A 16941-nucleotide genomic window follows, 5' to 3' on the forward strand; every position below is an offset into this window, starting at 1 on the left:
CACACACACACACACACACACACACACACACACACACACACACACACCCCCACCCCCACTCTGTATGTAACTGTATGGGAGAAACACTAGTAGCTGGGAAGGTAATACAAGGCTTTGTAGAAATGGTACCTGAGATGGTTAGGGATACTAAGAGATGAAGGTAAGAAAGAAGTACATCCCAGGCATGAGGGGCGATCAGTGTAAAGAAGAGGAACAATATGAAGGCCACTTTGCCTATACTATGGAGTTCATTAAGGGAACAATGTGTAATAAGACTAGAAAGTTAATTACATGAAAGTCATAAAGGGCTTTAAATGCCATATTTGATAAGATATAAGAGATAGTAAGAAATCACCTACTTGCTATTAGTGAATTCAAGTCACCTGGTCCAGAAGAACTATATCCCTGGGTATCAAAAGAACTGTCAGAAATGACTGCTAAGCCACTGTCAGCAATATCTGAAAGACCATGGAAAATAGGAAATGTGCCCCAATATTGGAAAAAGGTAAAGACTGTCTCAATTGTGAAATAAAGTAAGACAACAAAGTTTGCAAACTATAGGCCGAGGAGGTTGACTTGGATTCCAGAGAAAATTCTGGAATAAATTTCAATTTTATTGATTGGTTGAGAAATAAGTCTCCTTATTTCACAGACAGGAAGTGCAGGCATCGCTCATGGGCCTGATTCCACCCTCCCTCCCCCGATTAAGGGGCTGGTTCATTCCTCCTTAGGCAGCCTGGTGGCCCTCCACTCCCAAGGGGTCCCCATATTGGTGTCCGACTTAAGTGTCCTTTATGCCTATTTCAATGGAGAATTTCATTCATGCAATCCACTAGCCTTGGCTTCCCCAAGTAATAAGCATTACAGTTGTGAGCTACCACACCAAATGTCTAGAACAGTTTTTTAAAGAATGATCCACAATCAAACCTCATTTCCTTTTAGGACAGGGTAGATGAAGGGAATTCTGTATTTTTTAACCTAGATTTTGCAAAACTTCCATAATAAAACACATTATACTATTATAACAGAGAAAACAGAGATTTGAACTGGATTATGATTCAGAACTGATTTGGAGATCTAAACTGAAAAACAGCTGTTAAAAGAGTTCAATGTCAATAACAGGAGGTCTCTAATGAAGAGGTATGTTTAGACGGAAGTTTTTCTGAAAACGGTATGAAAGCCAAAAAAGTTACTGCAATTTTGGTTTGCATTGGAGACATCGTTTCTAGGCATGAGGAAGTGACTGTCTCTCTGTCAGACCTCAACTGGAGTACAGTTTAAGAAATCTACTGATAAGGTGGACAGTATTTAGAAAAAGGCAATCAGGATGGTGAAGGATTCTGCGTCCATGTCATCTTAGGATCGATTAAACGAAGTAAGAGTGTTTAGCCTGGAGAAAAGAGATTGGGAGGAATATCATAGCTGTCTGTCTTTAGGAATTTAAAGGGCTGGCATCTGGCAGGGATTTAGTATGGTCTCAGAGGGCTGAATGGGTGGAATTTGCAAAAAGGATGACTTAGGTTTGATATCAGTTAAAAAACAAAACAAAAAACCAAAAACTTCCTAAGAACCAGAATGGAACAGGCTGCCTGGATAGGCAATGGTTTCAACCAAGGGCTTTGAGCAATAATGAGATAGATTATGGGGGCTGGGAGTGAAGGGGAGTTCCTTTCCAGTATGATACATTCCAAACCTCAGGTTCTGTGATCTCTGATGTAACAGAGCCACTGACAGCTACTAAGCGGGTGATAATTGTACTTTAGGAAAATCCCTTTGGCAGCTGTGTGGAGGATTGGTTATAAGATGGGAGAGCCCCGAGGCAAGGTGACCAATCCAAAGGCTTTTGCAATAATCTCACGGAGAGGTGATGGAACCCTGGACTCGAGCACTAACTCTGTGAGTGGGAGGGATGGAAGAGATGCTGTGGTTGTAGAAATGACAAGACTTAGCAATTGCATATGTGGGGTAGGGGATAATGAAGAGGCAAGGATAATAAAACATTAGCAAAATAACATTAGAAAAATCCTACACTATGACCAAGACAGATTTATACTGGGAATGCAGGCTTGGTTCAACATAAAGAAAACTAAATGTAATCATGTTAATTATATAAATAGTAAAAAACTATGTGATTATACTAACAGATGCCAAAAAGGTTTCTTACAAAATCCAAAACACACTCCTATTCTTGCTGAACCTTAGCTCTGGGAGATAGGTTATCTCCAAAATATTTTGACAATACCATAGCTGCCTTCAAATAATCTGAAGGTTTGTCACAGAAGATTTGTTATCATTGGCCCCAAAGAACTGAATCAGGAAAGGGCAAGGGGGAGGGAGGAAGTATAGAAAGTAAAATTTTGCCACAATATAAGTAAAAAACTTTCCAACAATTAGAGCTAGGTAAAATAAACATAATGGAGTGGCAGAGGGAACTGGGCAGTTGAGAATCATGAGTTCCTACTGAAGTTCTTTTGTCAGAAATGTTATGTTGTTCATAAGATTCATGCTCAGGGCTTAGAAAGCTTTTAAGATGCCTTTCAATTCTGAGATTCACTATGTTACTAGAAATGCATTCTCTTCTTAAACTTGATCTCCTTCTGCCTCTGTCTAGGTGATGAAAAGTAAACTAGCCGAAGGTCAGCAGAGAGTGGAATAAGACAGAGTATCCAAACTGGCACATTAAGCCCTGGACAATCCAGAGCTGACTGGACAGGAAACTATACAGAAATTTAAAGTCTACTCCCCCACGCCTAAAGCCCATCCCTCCACTGAATGCCAACGATTCAGGTCCACATGACTGAGAAACTGGTCTTTCAGAGGACTAATCCTTTTAAAGATCACATGAGTTATCTGAAGTAAATACTTTACATGTCCTGACACATCGCAATAGTTTTATTTTCAAAATTTGGAGGCAGTTCGAAATACAGGAATGAGCACTGGTTAGAAATTAGCCTTTAAAGTAAGTCACAGTTTCTCTTGTCTTTGTCAGTAAAATGAGAAGGTTGGAATGAATGATTTTTAGAATTCTGTTCTGGCTTGAAAGCCCCATAACATTTTACGGCAGCTCCTAAGAACCAAGGATGCCAATGGTGGAAATAATAATTATATTATTTAGTAATTCACGATGCTTTAACATGGTAGTATTTAAAATACAAACAAAGAAATAAGTACCATGTAAACATTCATTCATCTGCTTGATTTTAACACACATAAAAAGTATCTATGAAAATTTTTTTGATGAGAATAAAATGAACTAATTTTATGTAACCTTTCCCTATTTTGAACCTTAGTAAAATCTTTACTTTAGCAATCCAAGCCTTTATTTGCACAAAGTACACAAATTAACACAACTTACTATGGAAAACAGCAAGATAGAACAAAACTAATACATTACTCAACTATGTACCTACAAAGTGTGATTCATATCAAATCGCAACATCAAACACATTACAAAGTATATGTGATTTGAATAAATGTGAAAATTCCCCTATAACAGTGGTGGAATAATTAAGGTGGTAGTATTTCCATTATAAAGCCAACTTTTTTAAAGGAGATTTAATTTAGACGTAAAGATACATTCTAGAAAGATAGACCTGATTTTTTTTTTATAGAAGTAGTTCTGTGTAAATTATTTTCTAGGACCATAAACTTGTCAATCAAAACATAAAAAAGAAAAAAAATCACTCAAGTATTTTTTTTTAAATATAAAGAAGAGAAGGAAGGCAAGAAAGAAATCAACCTGGCAAGCAGGTCAGCTTTTAAGTTACATGCTGGATTTATTAAATGTTTCTAAAGAAAGACAAGTTATATATAACAGACATTCACAGTTTCATGGACAAACCTCTTTCTATTCTATTCTGTATAAGAAATGCTCATTTATATTGTGTTTATTAAGTTCAAAATTAACTATAAATCAAAAAGAAAGGCGACTTCTCCCTCCCCCCCTTTTTTTGGCAAGGAGACACAGGGAATTTTGGGGCATCATCAGGTGGGGAACTCCCTTCAATGTGCAGATTGTCAGCTTGTCTGTAGCTTAATCTTAAGAACAGCCTGGGACACTTTGAGAATTGGTCATACAGGCAGTATATTTTAGAGGCAGGACTTAAACCCAGATTTTCCTGATTCCAAGGCCAATCCTCTATCAACTATGGCATACTGTGCTACTACTTCTATTACAAGAGGCTGCCTTATGTCGCTGGTAACATTAAACACACATGCCTCAAATCTCCAAGATAACGCCATTTGGAACAGATAAAACTCATCAAAGAAGATGACATAGATTACTTCTCCTATGTGATCTATGGTAGTGGACCACTTTCTGTCCCCACCAGGATGGTGGCTTCTAAAGAAGTGTGAAGCAGAAAGGTATTGAGAAGGAGGAATGGAGCTTAATAAAAGAGAGAACAAAAGCATGAAGGTGTTTCGAAGGCTGTGGGTTTGTAAAGAAAGTCCAAGACTGAATGTCAACAAGAGAAACATGGGAAAATTTGAGAAAAAGTTGGAGAACTATTCAAACAGAAGGAGGAAAGAGGTTCAATATGAAGGAGGAAATGGACTGAGAAGAGTCTGGAGAGAAGGAAGACTGAAGGAGAAGAATGAATTTGGGAGGGCAAGGTGAGTAAGACAAGTGAAGAAATAAAAATTGACAAGACAAATTTCTTATTGAGAAAGGAAGAGAAAGGAGTCCATGACTGTCGAGCTTTAGGAGGTGACAAAAGGGTGGGAAAAGAGTAAGGATGTAAAAAGGTGTAATCATGTTGTTTGGTGTTCTCTGTCTCTATCCCACTCTAACTTACTTCTCTGTCCAACCATGCGGAAATCCTGTTCTATTGTTAACAAACTGCCCTTACTAGTAAAGCTGTGCCCTCCTTCCATGAATTACTTGGTGTATGTTTTGTATTTAATTTTAATTGTATATACTTTTTCACCTCAAAACACAAACTCCTGGAAGGCAGAGATGGTTTTGTTTTAGTTCCTGGTAGATATGAGACCCTTTAAAAAATACTTGTTCAGTTGAGTTGAATTTGCAAGACCCCAGGCGGATACACTGTTGTCAACCTTTGTTAGGTACACCTCTAGACAGGAGCTTGTCATTCTTACATTTTAAGTTATGGTCTATAAATCCAAATTCCCAGTGGCCAAAGTTGATGGAGGTTGGTGGAGTCCTAGGGCCTAAACTCCAAACCTCAACCTGTGTCAATTCTTCCTCATGGTTTATTACAATATTGAGCAGATTTTCTCCCACAGAATGGTAGGGGAAGGGTAGAATTTCAGGTTCTAGTTTGTTGGTCTGTGTAAAGGGAGAAGGGTGGCAGACAGATGGAATCACTGGTCAAGACAAGGAACAGCAAAGCCTCAATAGTTATGGTGTAGAATGGAAAAGGAAGTTTTAAGTATTCACCCTCCAAACCTTAGCTAGGTCAACTTTGCTTCACTCAAGTGTTGAGTAAATTATTTACCTCCTCTATTCTGCTGATTGGAGCTCATGAAATTTAAAGTGAAAAGGGGACTTCTGCGTCTGGCAGCCAAGATGGCGGAGTAAAAAGGTAGTCGCTCTCATCCTCCCCTATCAACCTCTGAAAACCCAGAAAATATCACCCCAGAAAAAACCCTGGAATAGTTGAACCATTAGAAAGACGGGGTGCAGCAGTGCAGTAGCCCCAGGTAGCTAGAGGGATTAACGGGACAGGCCCCTCTTACCCTAGCGGAAGGGAAGCAGTACGAAACAGGAGTCGCCAGCCAGCTAGTGGAAAGACCCACGTTAGCACACCAGGAGGAGATTCTGGTGCCTCAACATTCTACAGCAAACGGGTCTCCCAGTGCCTCAGCAAAAATAAGGGAAGCAGCACTACAAAGGGCCCCAGGAGGATAAGCAGCCTGCAGCATTCGTCTGAAAGGAGCTGAAGAAAGCAACCTAGAGGTGCCAAAAAGTTCCAGCCCTGTTGACTCCAGCCAAACACCAGGTAAGCTGTCAGAACCCTACAGCCTCCAACTGCCAACCAGGAGGAGATCCCAAAGCCCAGGTGGTAGAGCAGGCAAATGCCAACAGCTGTACCTCTGAGTGCCTCAGTGAGGGTGGGGTAACTGATGGAAACCAGCTCAGAAAACCACCAAGTGCCTCGGCATTCTACAGCAAAGAAGTCTCCCAGTGCCTCAACAGAAATACGGGAGGCAGCACTGCAAGGGGCCCCAGGCACATAAACACCCTGCAGCACTTATCTGAAAGGAGCTAAACAAAGCTAAAGGAAAGGAAAAGCAGGCAACCTAGAACTGCCCGAAAGTTCCAGCCTTGCTGATTCCAGCCTAACACCAGATTAACTGCTGGAACCCTACAGCCTCCAATTGCCAACATAAGAGGCCCCAGCACACAAAGCCAGCGACCAAGACCTAGGCTCCCAACACAAGAAGCTTGGGTCAGTGCCCTCTGCTCCCCAGCAGGAGAGCTTAATCTCTTTAAAGGCCAGGGAATAAAGGAATGCCATGAGTAAAAAGAAACATACAATAGGTTCATGACAAAAGTGAGGATCAAGACAAATTCTGAAGAGGACAACACTGTCTTCAAACCCACATCTGCAACATCAAAAGGGAATATGAACTGGTCTGAAGCCCAAAAAGCCTTCTTAGAAGAACTCAAGAAGGATTTTAAAAGTCAAATGAGGGAGGTAGAGGAGTCCTTCAAAAGTACAATGGGCCAATTGGAAAAAAAGTACACTGAAGAAAACAAGTCCCTAAAACACACAATTGGCCAACTGGAAAAAAAGTACAATGAAGAAAATAAATCCCTTAAAAATACAATTGACCAATAGGAGAAGAAAGTACAAAATCTAACAGAAAAAAACAATGTGTTAAAAAATTAGAATTGAGCAAATGGAAACTAATGACTCAATGAGAGAGCAAGAACCAAACAGAAACAAAAAAAATGAAAAAATAGATGAAAACATAAAATACCTCATGGGTAAAACAACTGACCTGGAAAATTGATCCAGGAGAGAGTTTAAAAATTATAGGCCTACCTGAAAGTCATGATGAAAAAAAGAGCCTGGACAATATCCTTCAGGAAATCATAAAGGAAAACTGCCCTGAAGTCCTAGAACCTGAAGGTAAAATAACTATAGAAAGAATCCATCGCTCCCCACCTGAAAGAGATCCCAAATTGAAAATGCCAAGGAATATAATAGCTAACTTCCAAAATTACCAGATTAAAGAGAAATTACGGCAATGAGCCAGAAAGAAACAATTTAAATATCATGGAACCACAGTCAGGATTACACAGGACCTTGCAGCCTCTACATTAAAAGACCGTAGGGCATGGAACATGATATTCCATAAGGCAAAGGAGCTTGGAATGCAGCCAAGAAATAACTACCCAGCGAAAATGAGCGTAATTTTTCAGGGAAGGAGATGGATATTCAACAAAATAGGGGACTTCCAAACGTTCCTGATAAAAAGACCTGAGCTCAACAAAAAATTCGATCTTCACGTACAAGATTCAAGAGAGACATAACAAGGTAAACGGCACAGAAAGATACAATATGTTGTTAATAAGGGCAAAATGTTTACATCCCTACAAAAGAAGATGACACTTGCAACTCTTGAGAACTGTATTGTTATTATACTATGTTAAAGGAGTATACATAAAGGGGGTGGATATAAGTTGACTTTGATGTAATGATAAAAAAAATTAATCAAGTGTGTTAAATGAATCCAAGTAAGTGGATTAGTTTGAGCTAAGAAAATGTACTGAGAAAGGAGGAGGCAGACAAGGGTAAACTACATTACAGAAAAAGACACAAAAACCTATTACAGCAGAGATAAAGAAGGGAGGGGGATGAGCATTGTTTGAACCTTACTCTCATCAGATTTGGCTCAAGAAGGAAATAACATAATCAGTTAGGTATAGAAATCTAACTTGCACTATAGGTAGTAGGAGGGGAAAGGGGAAAGAAAAGGGAGGAAGGATAGAAGGGAGGGAAGAAGCAGTAAGGGTAAAAGGAAAGAAAAGGGAAAGGGATAATAGAAGGGAGGTGGGACCAAAGGAGGCACTGGTCAAAAGTAAAACACTAGTGAGGGGGGGAAAGGAGAAAGAAAAGCATAAAGGGGGGGGAGGGAAAGGATGGAGAAAAAGACACAGATAGTAATCACAACTGTAAATGTGAATGGGATGAACTCTCCCATAAAACAGAAGCATATAGCAGATTGGATTAAAAACCATAATCCTACAATATGTTGTTTATAGGAAACACATTTGAAAAAGAGTGACACATACAGGGTAAAGGTAAAAGGCTGGAGCAAAATATATTATGCTTCAGCTAAAGTAAAAAAAAGCAGCGGTAGCAATCCTGATCTCAGACAAAGCAAAAGCAAAAATAGATCTTATCCAAAGAGATAAGGAAGGAAACTACATCCTGCTAAAAGGCACCATAGACAATGAAGTAATATCATTACTAAACATTTTTGTACCAAATTCTTAGAAGAGAAGTTCAGGGAGTTACAGGAAGAAATAGACAGCAAAACTATACTAGTGGGGGACCTCAACCTCCCCCTCTCTGAACTAGATAAATCTAACCACAAAATAAACAAGAAAGAAGTTAAGGAGGTGAACAGAACATTAGAAAAGTTAGGTATGATAGACTTCTGCAGAAAACTGAATGGGGATAGAAAGGAATATACTTTTTTCTCAGTGGTACATGGCACATACACAAAAACTGACCATGTATTAGGGCACAAAAACCTCACAATCCAATGCAGAAAGGCAGAAATAGCAAATGCATCCTTTTCAGGTCATGATGCAATAAAAATTATATGTAATAAAGGGCCATGGAAAGATAAACTAAAGAATAATTGGAAACTAAACAATCTAATCCTAAAAAATGATTGATTGGGTCAAACAACAAATCACAGAAACAATCAATAATTTCATTCAAGAGAATGACAATAATGAGACAACATACCAAAACTTATGGGATGCAGCAAAAGCAGTTCTTAGGGGAAGTTTTATATCTCTAAATGCTCACATAAATAAAATAGAAAAAGAGGAGATCAATGAATTGGGCATACAATTAAAAAAACTAGAAAAAGAACAAATTAAAAATCCTCAAACACCAAATTAGAAATATTGAAAACCAAAGGAAAAATTAATAAAATTGAAATTAAGAAAACTATTGAACTAATAAATAAAACTAAGAGCTGGTTTTATGAAAAAACCAATAAAATAGATAAACCTCCAGTTAATCTAATTAAAAAAAAGAAAGAAGAAAACCTAATTACTAGTATCAAGAATGAAAAGGGTGAAGCTGCCACCAAGGAAGAGGAAATCAAAACAACAATTAGGAATTATTTTGCCCAACTATATGCCAACAAATTTGACAATTTCAGTGAAATGGATATATATTTACAAAAATATAAATTGCCCAGATTAACAGAAGAGGAAGTAAAATACTTAAATAACCCCATCTCAGAAAAAGAAATTGAACAAGCTATTGATGAACTCCCTAGGAAAAAACCTCCAGGGCCAGATGGATTTACACGTGAATTCTATGAAACATTTAAAGAACAATTTATTCCAATACTATGTAGACTATCTGGTAAAATAGGTAAAGAAGGAATCTTATCAAATTCTTTTTATGATACAAATATGGTGCTGATACCTAAACCAGGAAGAGTCAAAACAGAGAAAGAAAATTATAGACCAATTTCTCTAATGAATATAGATACAAAAATTTTAAACAAAATATTAGCAAATAGATTACAACACCTTATCACACGAATAATACACTATGACCAGGTAGGATTTATACCAGGAATGCAGGGCTGGTTCAATATAAGGAAAACTATCAGCATAATCCATCATATCAACACCAAAACTAACAGAAACCACATGATCATCTCAATAGATGCAGAAAAAGCCTTTGAAAAAATACAACACCCATTCCTACCAAAAACACTAGAGAGCAGAGGTATAAATGGAGTCTTCCTTAAAATAATAAATAGCATCTATCTAAAACCTTCAGCAAGCATAATATGTAATGGGGACAAGTTAGAAGCATTTCCAATAAGATCAGGGGTGAAACAAGGATGTCCGTTATCACCACTGTTATTCAACATCGTACTGGGAAACGTTAGCTTTAGCAATAAGAGAAGAAAAGACATTGAAGGCATTAGAATAGGCAAAGAAGAAACAAAGTTATCACTCTTTGCAGATGACATGATGTTATACTTAGAGAATCCCAGAGAATCAAGTAAAAAACTACTTGAAATAATAAACAACTTCAGCAAAGTTGCAGGCTATAAAATAAACCCACATAAATCATCGGCATTTCTATATATTACCAACAAAGCCCAACAGCAAGAGAAATTCCATTTAAACTTACTGTAGACATTATAAAACATTTAGGAGTCTACCTCCTGAAACAAACCCAGGAACTCTGTGAACACAATTACAAAACATTTTTCACGCAAATAAAATCAGATCTAAATAATTGGAAAAACATCAGTTGCTCATGGTTAGGCCGAGCTAATATAATAAAAATGACAATTCTACCTAAGCTAATTTACTTATTCAGTGCCATACTAATCAAACTACCAAAAAATTATTTTATAGAGTTAGAAAAAATAATAACAAGATTCATTTGGAAGAACAAAAGGTCCCAGAATATCAAGAGAACTAATGAAAAGAAATGTAGGGGAAGGTGGCTTAGCCATTCCTGATCTTAAATTGTATTATAAAGCAGCAATCATCAAAACTGCTTGGTACTGGCTAAGAAACAGAGTGGTGGATCAGTGGAATAGGTTAAGTATGCAAGACACAGTAGTCAATGACTATAGTAATATATTATTTGATAATCCCAAAGACTCCAGCTTCTGGGATAAGAACCCACTCTTTGAAAAAAACTGCTGGGAAAACTGGAAAAGAGTATGGCAGAAACTAGGCATAGACCAAAATCTCACACCATATACCAAAATAAAGTCAAAATGGGTACATGATTTAGATATAAAGGCTGATACTATAAGCAAACTGAGAGAGCAAGGAATAGTTTACCTGTCAGATCTATGGGGAACAGAAGAATTCATATGACCAAAGAGGAGATTGAGAACATTGCGAAAAGCAAAATAGATTATTTTGATTACATCAAATTGAAAAGTTTTTGCACAAACAAAGCCAATGCAACTAAGATTAGAAGGAAGGTAGAAAATTGGGAAAGAATTTTTACAACCAGTCTCTCTGATAAGGGCCTCATTTCTAAAATATATAGAGAATTAAGTCAAATTTATAAGAATACAAGCCATTCTCCAATTGATAAGTGTTCAAAGGATATGAACAGACAGTTCTCAGATGAAGAAATTAAAGCCACCTAGTCATATGAAAAAATGCTCTAAATCACTATTGATTAAAGAAATGCAAATCAAAACAACTCTGAGGTACCACATCACACCTATCAGAATGGCCAACATGACAAAACAGGAAAATGATAAATGTTGGAGATGTTGTGGGGAAATTGGAACACTAATGCATTGTTGGTGGAGTTGTGAAACGATCCAACCATTTTGGAGAGCAATTTGGAACTACGCCCAAAGGGCTATAAAAATGTGCATACCCTTTGACCCAGCAATAGCACTTCTAGGGCTATATCCCAAAGAGATCACACAAATGGGAAAAGGACCCACATGTACAAAAATATTCATAGCAGCTCTTTTTGTGGTGGCAAAGAATTGGAAATTGAGAGGATGCCCATCAATTGGGGAATGGCTGAGCAAGTTGTGGTATATGAATGTGATGGAATACCATTGTGCTGTAAGAAATGATGAACAGGCTGACTTCAGAAAAACCTGGAAAGACTTATATGGTCTGATGCAGAGTGGAGTGAGCAGAACCAAGAGAACGTTGTACACAATAACAGCCACGTTGTGTGATGACTAATATTGATAAACTTAACCTTTCCTGGCAATACAAGGATCTAAGATATCTCCAGAGGCCTTGTGATGGAAAATGCTATCTATACCCAAAGAAAGAACTATAGAAGCCGAATTGTTGTTTTTTTCTCTTCTGTTGAGTTTTGTTTTCTCTTTCTGATGGTTCCTCCTATTGATTTTAATTTCTACTTACATCATCACTAATGTGAAAATATGTTTAATATGAATGTAAATGTATAGCCTATATCAGATTGTGTGCCGTCTTGGGGAGGGTGGTGGGGAGGAAGGGGGAGAAAAATTTTAAGCTCAAAAGCATATGGAAGTGATTATTGATAAATCAAAAAAAATTAATTAAAAATAAATAAATAAATAAATAAAAAGTGAAAAGGATGGGAGAGGGAGAAAACTGTCTAAGCATGGCCACCAAACCTAGATACCATAGAAAGTCATTACAAAGTATGAAGGATAGCAGTTGAGGCACTCTGCAATTCACAAAAGTCAAGAAAAGAGGAAGTTATACAACTATGACTTTAAATGTTTATACAAATATGCACAGAGAAAAGGCAACAAGCAAAGTGAATCAGATGTTCAAGGAGACAAATCTAACATAATAGTCATTGCTGAGACTTCCAAGGAAGGCCCATGACTAGAGTATGGCTTTGGATCACTGCACCTTTTATTTAAAAACAACAACAACTGGATGGGTAAAAGAGTGTTGGGGAACCAACCAATTTCCTAATACTAGCATATTAAGAATGTATACTAGTAAAAGGAAATCTATGAATCACAGTGTGGAAAGCATTTGGGTGAAGACCAACAGAGAGATAAACCCCAAGTGATTTTTATCATTGGAATGTACCACAGACCATCTGGATAGAAAAAGGAAATACAGGGGCGGCTAGGTGGCCCAGTAGATGGAGCACCGGCCCTGGAGTCATGAGGACCCGAGTTCAAATCTGGTCTCAAACATATAACACTTACTAGCTATGTGACCCTGGGCAAGTCACTTAACCCCAATTGCCTCACCAAAAACAAAACAAAACAAAACAAAACAAAAAAATGAAAAAGGAAATACAGGTGTCCCTTTAAACTGGATATGCACTTTATTACCACATAATTTTATAAAACCTTTTCATTTTTTTCAGAAAATAAACATAGCAGTTATTAACAACCACAGAGTGTACATATATTTTAGGAATACTCAGAGTTTTGGGGAGACTATCTATATATCAAGAGTCTGAAAACAGATTAGAAGCTTGGAAGAGACGGATGATACATTAATGATGGTGGACTTGAATTATCCAGATATCTGGTGGATAATAATTTTATATTCTCTCTCTTCCACTTTTTGGCTAAATTTCTTGAGAATGGCATCTACAGCGTCTCCACTTCTCTCACTCTCCTAAACTTTTTGTAACCAAGCTTCCAACTTCATCTTTCAGCTGATACTTCCCTTTCCAAAATTACCAATGATCTCTTAGCCAAATCTAACGATCTTTTCTCAGTCCTAAAATCTTTGACCTCTCTGTAATATTTGACACTGTTGAACATAGTGCCTTCATTTGCTTACCTGTTATGTACTTCTTTGTTAAAATGGAGGATTCTGTGGGGGTGTGGGCAATTTCTGGACAGTGACAGTGATAGAGAAAGAAGATCAAGAAAACTTTTAACTATGAAAGGGGAAAATATAAATTTGGTTTCAAAACATAATAAATTATAGGATGCTATCTGTGGATACAGATGGCCAAAAATGAGTAAGTATTCATTCGAGCCCCTCCAGCTATAATAATTTCTCGTGTTACTTAAAAATTTGAGTGGGGAGAGGGTAGAAACCACCAAACAAACCAACCAACAAAATCTCCACCATCTGCAAAACTTTGTTTTTACTAAAAATGCAAAAAAACCTGCAGAAAATCTGGCATGGTGAATAGTGATATGTCTACTTACTTTTAAAAGCTTAGGAATGGTGGATCACCATGTGATAGAAAATCAGTCCAAGTAACACCAAAAAAACACCCTGGACTTGAAAATCTGATCCTTGCTTAGCCACCAGCCCTGCCTGACTGCCTTGCCCTCTCTTGAACACGAAGAACTATACAGATGAGGCTTCTATTCTCCTTTCCCTGCCTGAAAATAGACTGCTAAGAAAAGAAATGGCATAAAACTCAAATCCTTTGAAAGGTAAAGGAACATTTTGAAATGTATTCCTTATCTCCATTCTCTAACCCACTGACTAAGACAAAAATCCACTCATCTCCAGCATTTTAAAGTTTACAAAGCACTTTCCTCTTAACTTTGTGAGGTAAAACAAGATTTATTCTTCTCATCTTACAAATGAGGAAATCCAGCCTAAGTGAAAGGACACTCAGGGAAGTGTCAAAGTACAGATGTTTAAATCAAGTCCCTTCTACCATTGGTCCAATGCTCTCTGTGCTATGTGACATTGCCTCTACCCGGAGAGGGATGAGTCACTAATGGCTGAGTGACTGGACTCCATTCAACCCCTTTGGTATAATACATCCTGCGGCCAGAGTCAATCTATATACACCTCATACATTTAAAGCACCTTCCCCTAAAAGAAGAATCTCTGTTGCACACAGAAAGCACGACACTAAGAGTAGAGCAACGATTCTTACTCTAGTAAGTTAGTCAATACCTCCTGAACTTTCAGTGTGCAGAGGACCACATGAGGTGATCAGAAGAGAGAAAGGAAACGTGAGACGCGGCCACTGACCTCAATGATTTCACGATAATAACAGAATAGGAATGAACAAATATCAGGAAGAGAAAACACAAGCACAACTCTTTGTACAAATGTAAATGAACATAACATAAATTCTAGAATAAATATTGAGAGAATGCTGAGTGACTAGACCCGGAGGCTCTTATAGAAAGGCTGCCTAGAAGCAGTGGGGTTTGACTGAACAAGGAACATGAAGTCTTGAATTGACAGAGAAGGGGAAAGAGACCTTGAGGGGCAAAGGACATTTGGAAAGGCTTCCAGAGTGGGCACAAGCTTCTAAGATAAATGCTTTATACCTTCTTCATTATGACAGTCAAGGATTAATATTCCATTCCCACTCTTCTCCCAAGACACACACCCAACTACTCACCTTCTATGTTCATGGCTTCTCTCAGCACTTGGAGTTTCTTCTGCCTTCCTCGTATCCTGTCCAAGGCACTTGATATCGCTGGTGAGGTGGGTAACTCCGGCATATGTCGAACTGGGACCAGTCTCTGAGGACCAAACACGTCCAAGGCTAGACTCCCATCTGAGTATCTTGCCTCCTTCTTTCTAGGAGCCATGGAGACTTGAGCTTTTACCGCCTCAGGGAAACAGTGATGAAGTCTCCCAGTCTCTCCAGAGAGCATGTCTTCGTTGGCCGGGCTGTCGGAGGAGTAAACCAAGTCCAGGGATGAAGCCCAAACCTTCTGCTTATGAAGTACACTGGGGCCAAGGTTACCTTTTCTTTCTGTTCCATTAGTTTTATAGTGATAAAGGGAACAAGGACCTTCTGAATCTTCATATCCAGGGTTGTAATCTGAGGAAAGATCCTTGAAATAATCTTCCTCATCTGGTGTGTCTCTGATGGAGAGAAATCCCATAGACTTACTAAGCCCTTTGTTAAGAAAACTCTGCTGAGAGAATGCAGCCTTGGGTACAGCTAGTACATCAGAAGTGGAGCTTCTTCCTGCAATGAGAACAATCTATCATGTATGCACACATTTTTTTTTCCCCAGAATCTACACTGGCATTAAAATTGCAATAGATATTTTTCCTAATATTCTTGAGAGGTCGAATCCAAATAAATTACCAAAGAAATGTTACCTTAGAGCATTTGAAAATAAAAATATATGCATTACCTCATTTATTTTGATGACAGAAATATTTCTGACACCATCCAAACTAGTATAATGTGTATTTCCCAGAAATTGATTGAACATTTGATTATGTAGGTCTTGCTTTCTGCTATCTTCTAGATACAAATCAAATGTTTATTACCTCATAAGCAGCCCTAGTTTAGTCTAGTAAGTAAAATGAATATTGTTTTAAAAATCCCTGCTTTTTATAAATGCCCAAAATTTTGATTCATTGGTGCACAAATTGTACTTTCTATGACTTATTGATATTTACTTTGTGATGAGTAAAATACATGTTATAGTCAATAGTGAAAGGCTCTACAAACTGTAATATACTGGGAGTGCAATTTTCAAACCTTGTATAAGTACACAAACATGAGGTCCTGGCTCTTATTATTGAAACTGGCAATTTTCTTTTTCTTCATAGAAATAATGTTCTAAAGGGAGAGTTTCCAGGGTAGCGCACAAAAGCCTACCAAGTGGCTCGAAGTAGCATATGTGCAATGAAATATATTAAAAATATTTCTGCAACACTAAAAATTAAACCAAGTGGAGAAAAGGACATTAATTAATATAATGTTAAATATATATATAAAATGCTCTTGTTTAAAGGAAAAATACAACCAACTAGAGGAGGAAGAGGAGGTAGAGAGAAACATCTATGGATGTCTGTGGTGTTTCTGGGCACTTTAAAAATGCTTTAGAACTTTGCAGAACTGACTACTGGGTCAAATTTCACTCCTAAATGCACTAGGCATTTAAAAAACGCAGGCATATTGTTAGCAACAAAAAGAAAAGAAAAAAAGAGAAGGTTAAAAGGATTTGGGGGGGGGGGTACACCATCTAGTGCAAACCAGAGCTGAGCAGAAATTACCTAAACAACAAATACCCAAACAAGTGGTAACTTGGCTTCTAACAGAACACTAAATCAGAGAATTAAAATTGGAAGGGAGCTCAGAAGCTGCCCGGTCCAAACTGTACCTGAGCCAGACGCCCCTCATGACATACCTGAAAAATGTGGTCATTCTGTCTTTCTTGGAGACCTCTAGTGAATGAAAACCCACTACATCCTAGTGTGGCCCATTTCACATTTGGTTAGCTCTAATTTTCTTTCCTGAGAGTAAGCTTTAATTTCCTATTTGGCAATTTCTACCCTTGATAGAAACTTCT

The 16941-nt window shown here is 37.8% G+C and overlaps 1 protein-coding gene across 12 annotated transcripts in view; it reads right to left on the reverse strand.

The window, feature by feature from the left end:
• Positions 1 to 16941, reverse strand: part of PTPN13 (protein tyrosine phosphatase, non-receptor type 13) — a 204551-nt gene that overhangs the window by 126716 nt on the left and 60894 nt on the right. For 11 of the 12 annotated variants that reach the window (XM_027853381.1, XM_027853376.1, XM_027853373.1 and 8 more), the window contains exon 7: positions 15024 to 15602. The exons of the other annotated variant lie outside the window; for it this stretch is intronic. In XM_027853381.1, coding sequence (XP_027709182.1) covers positions 15024 to 15602 — 579 coding nt within the window. The remainder of the gene's footprint in view (positions 1 to 15023; positions 15603 to 16941) is intronic. 12 annotated transcript variants of the gene reach the window in all.

Source organism: Vombatus ursinus, unplaced genomic scaffold (genome assembly GCF_900497805.2).
Source record: "Vombatus ursinus unplaced genomic scaffold, bare-nosed wombat genome assembly UNPS02009975.1, whole genome shotgun sequence".
Lineage (NCBI taxonomy): Eukaryota > Metazoa > Chordata > Mammalia > Diprotodontia > Vombatidae > Vombatus > Vombatus ursinus.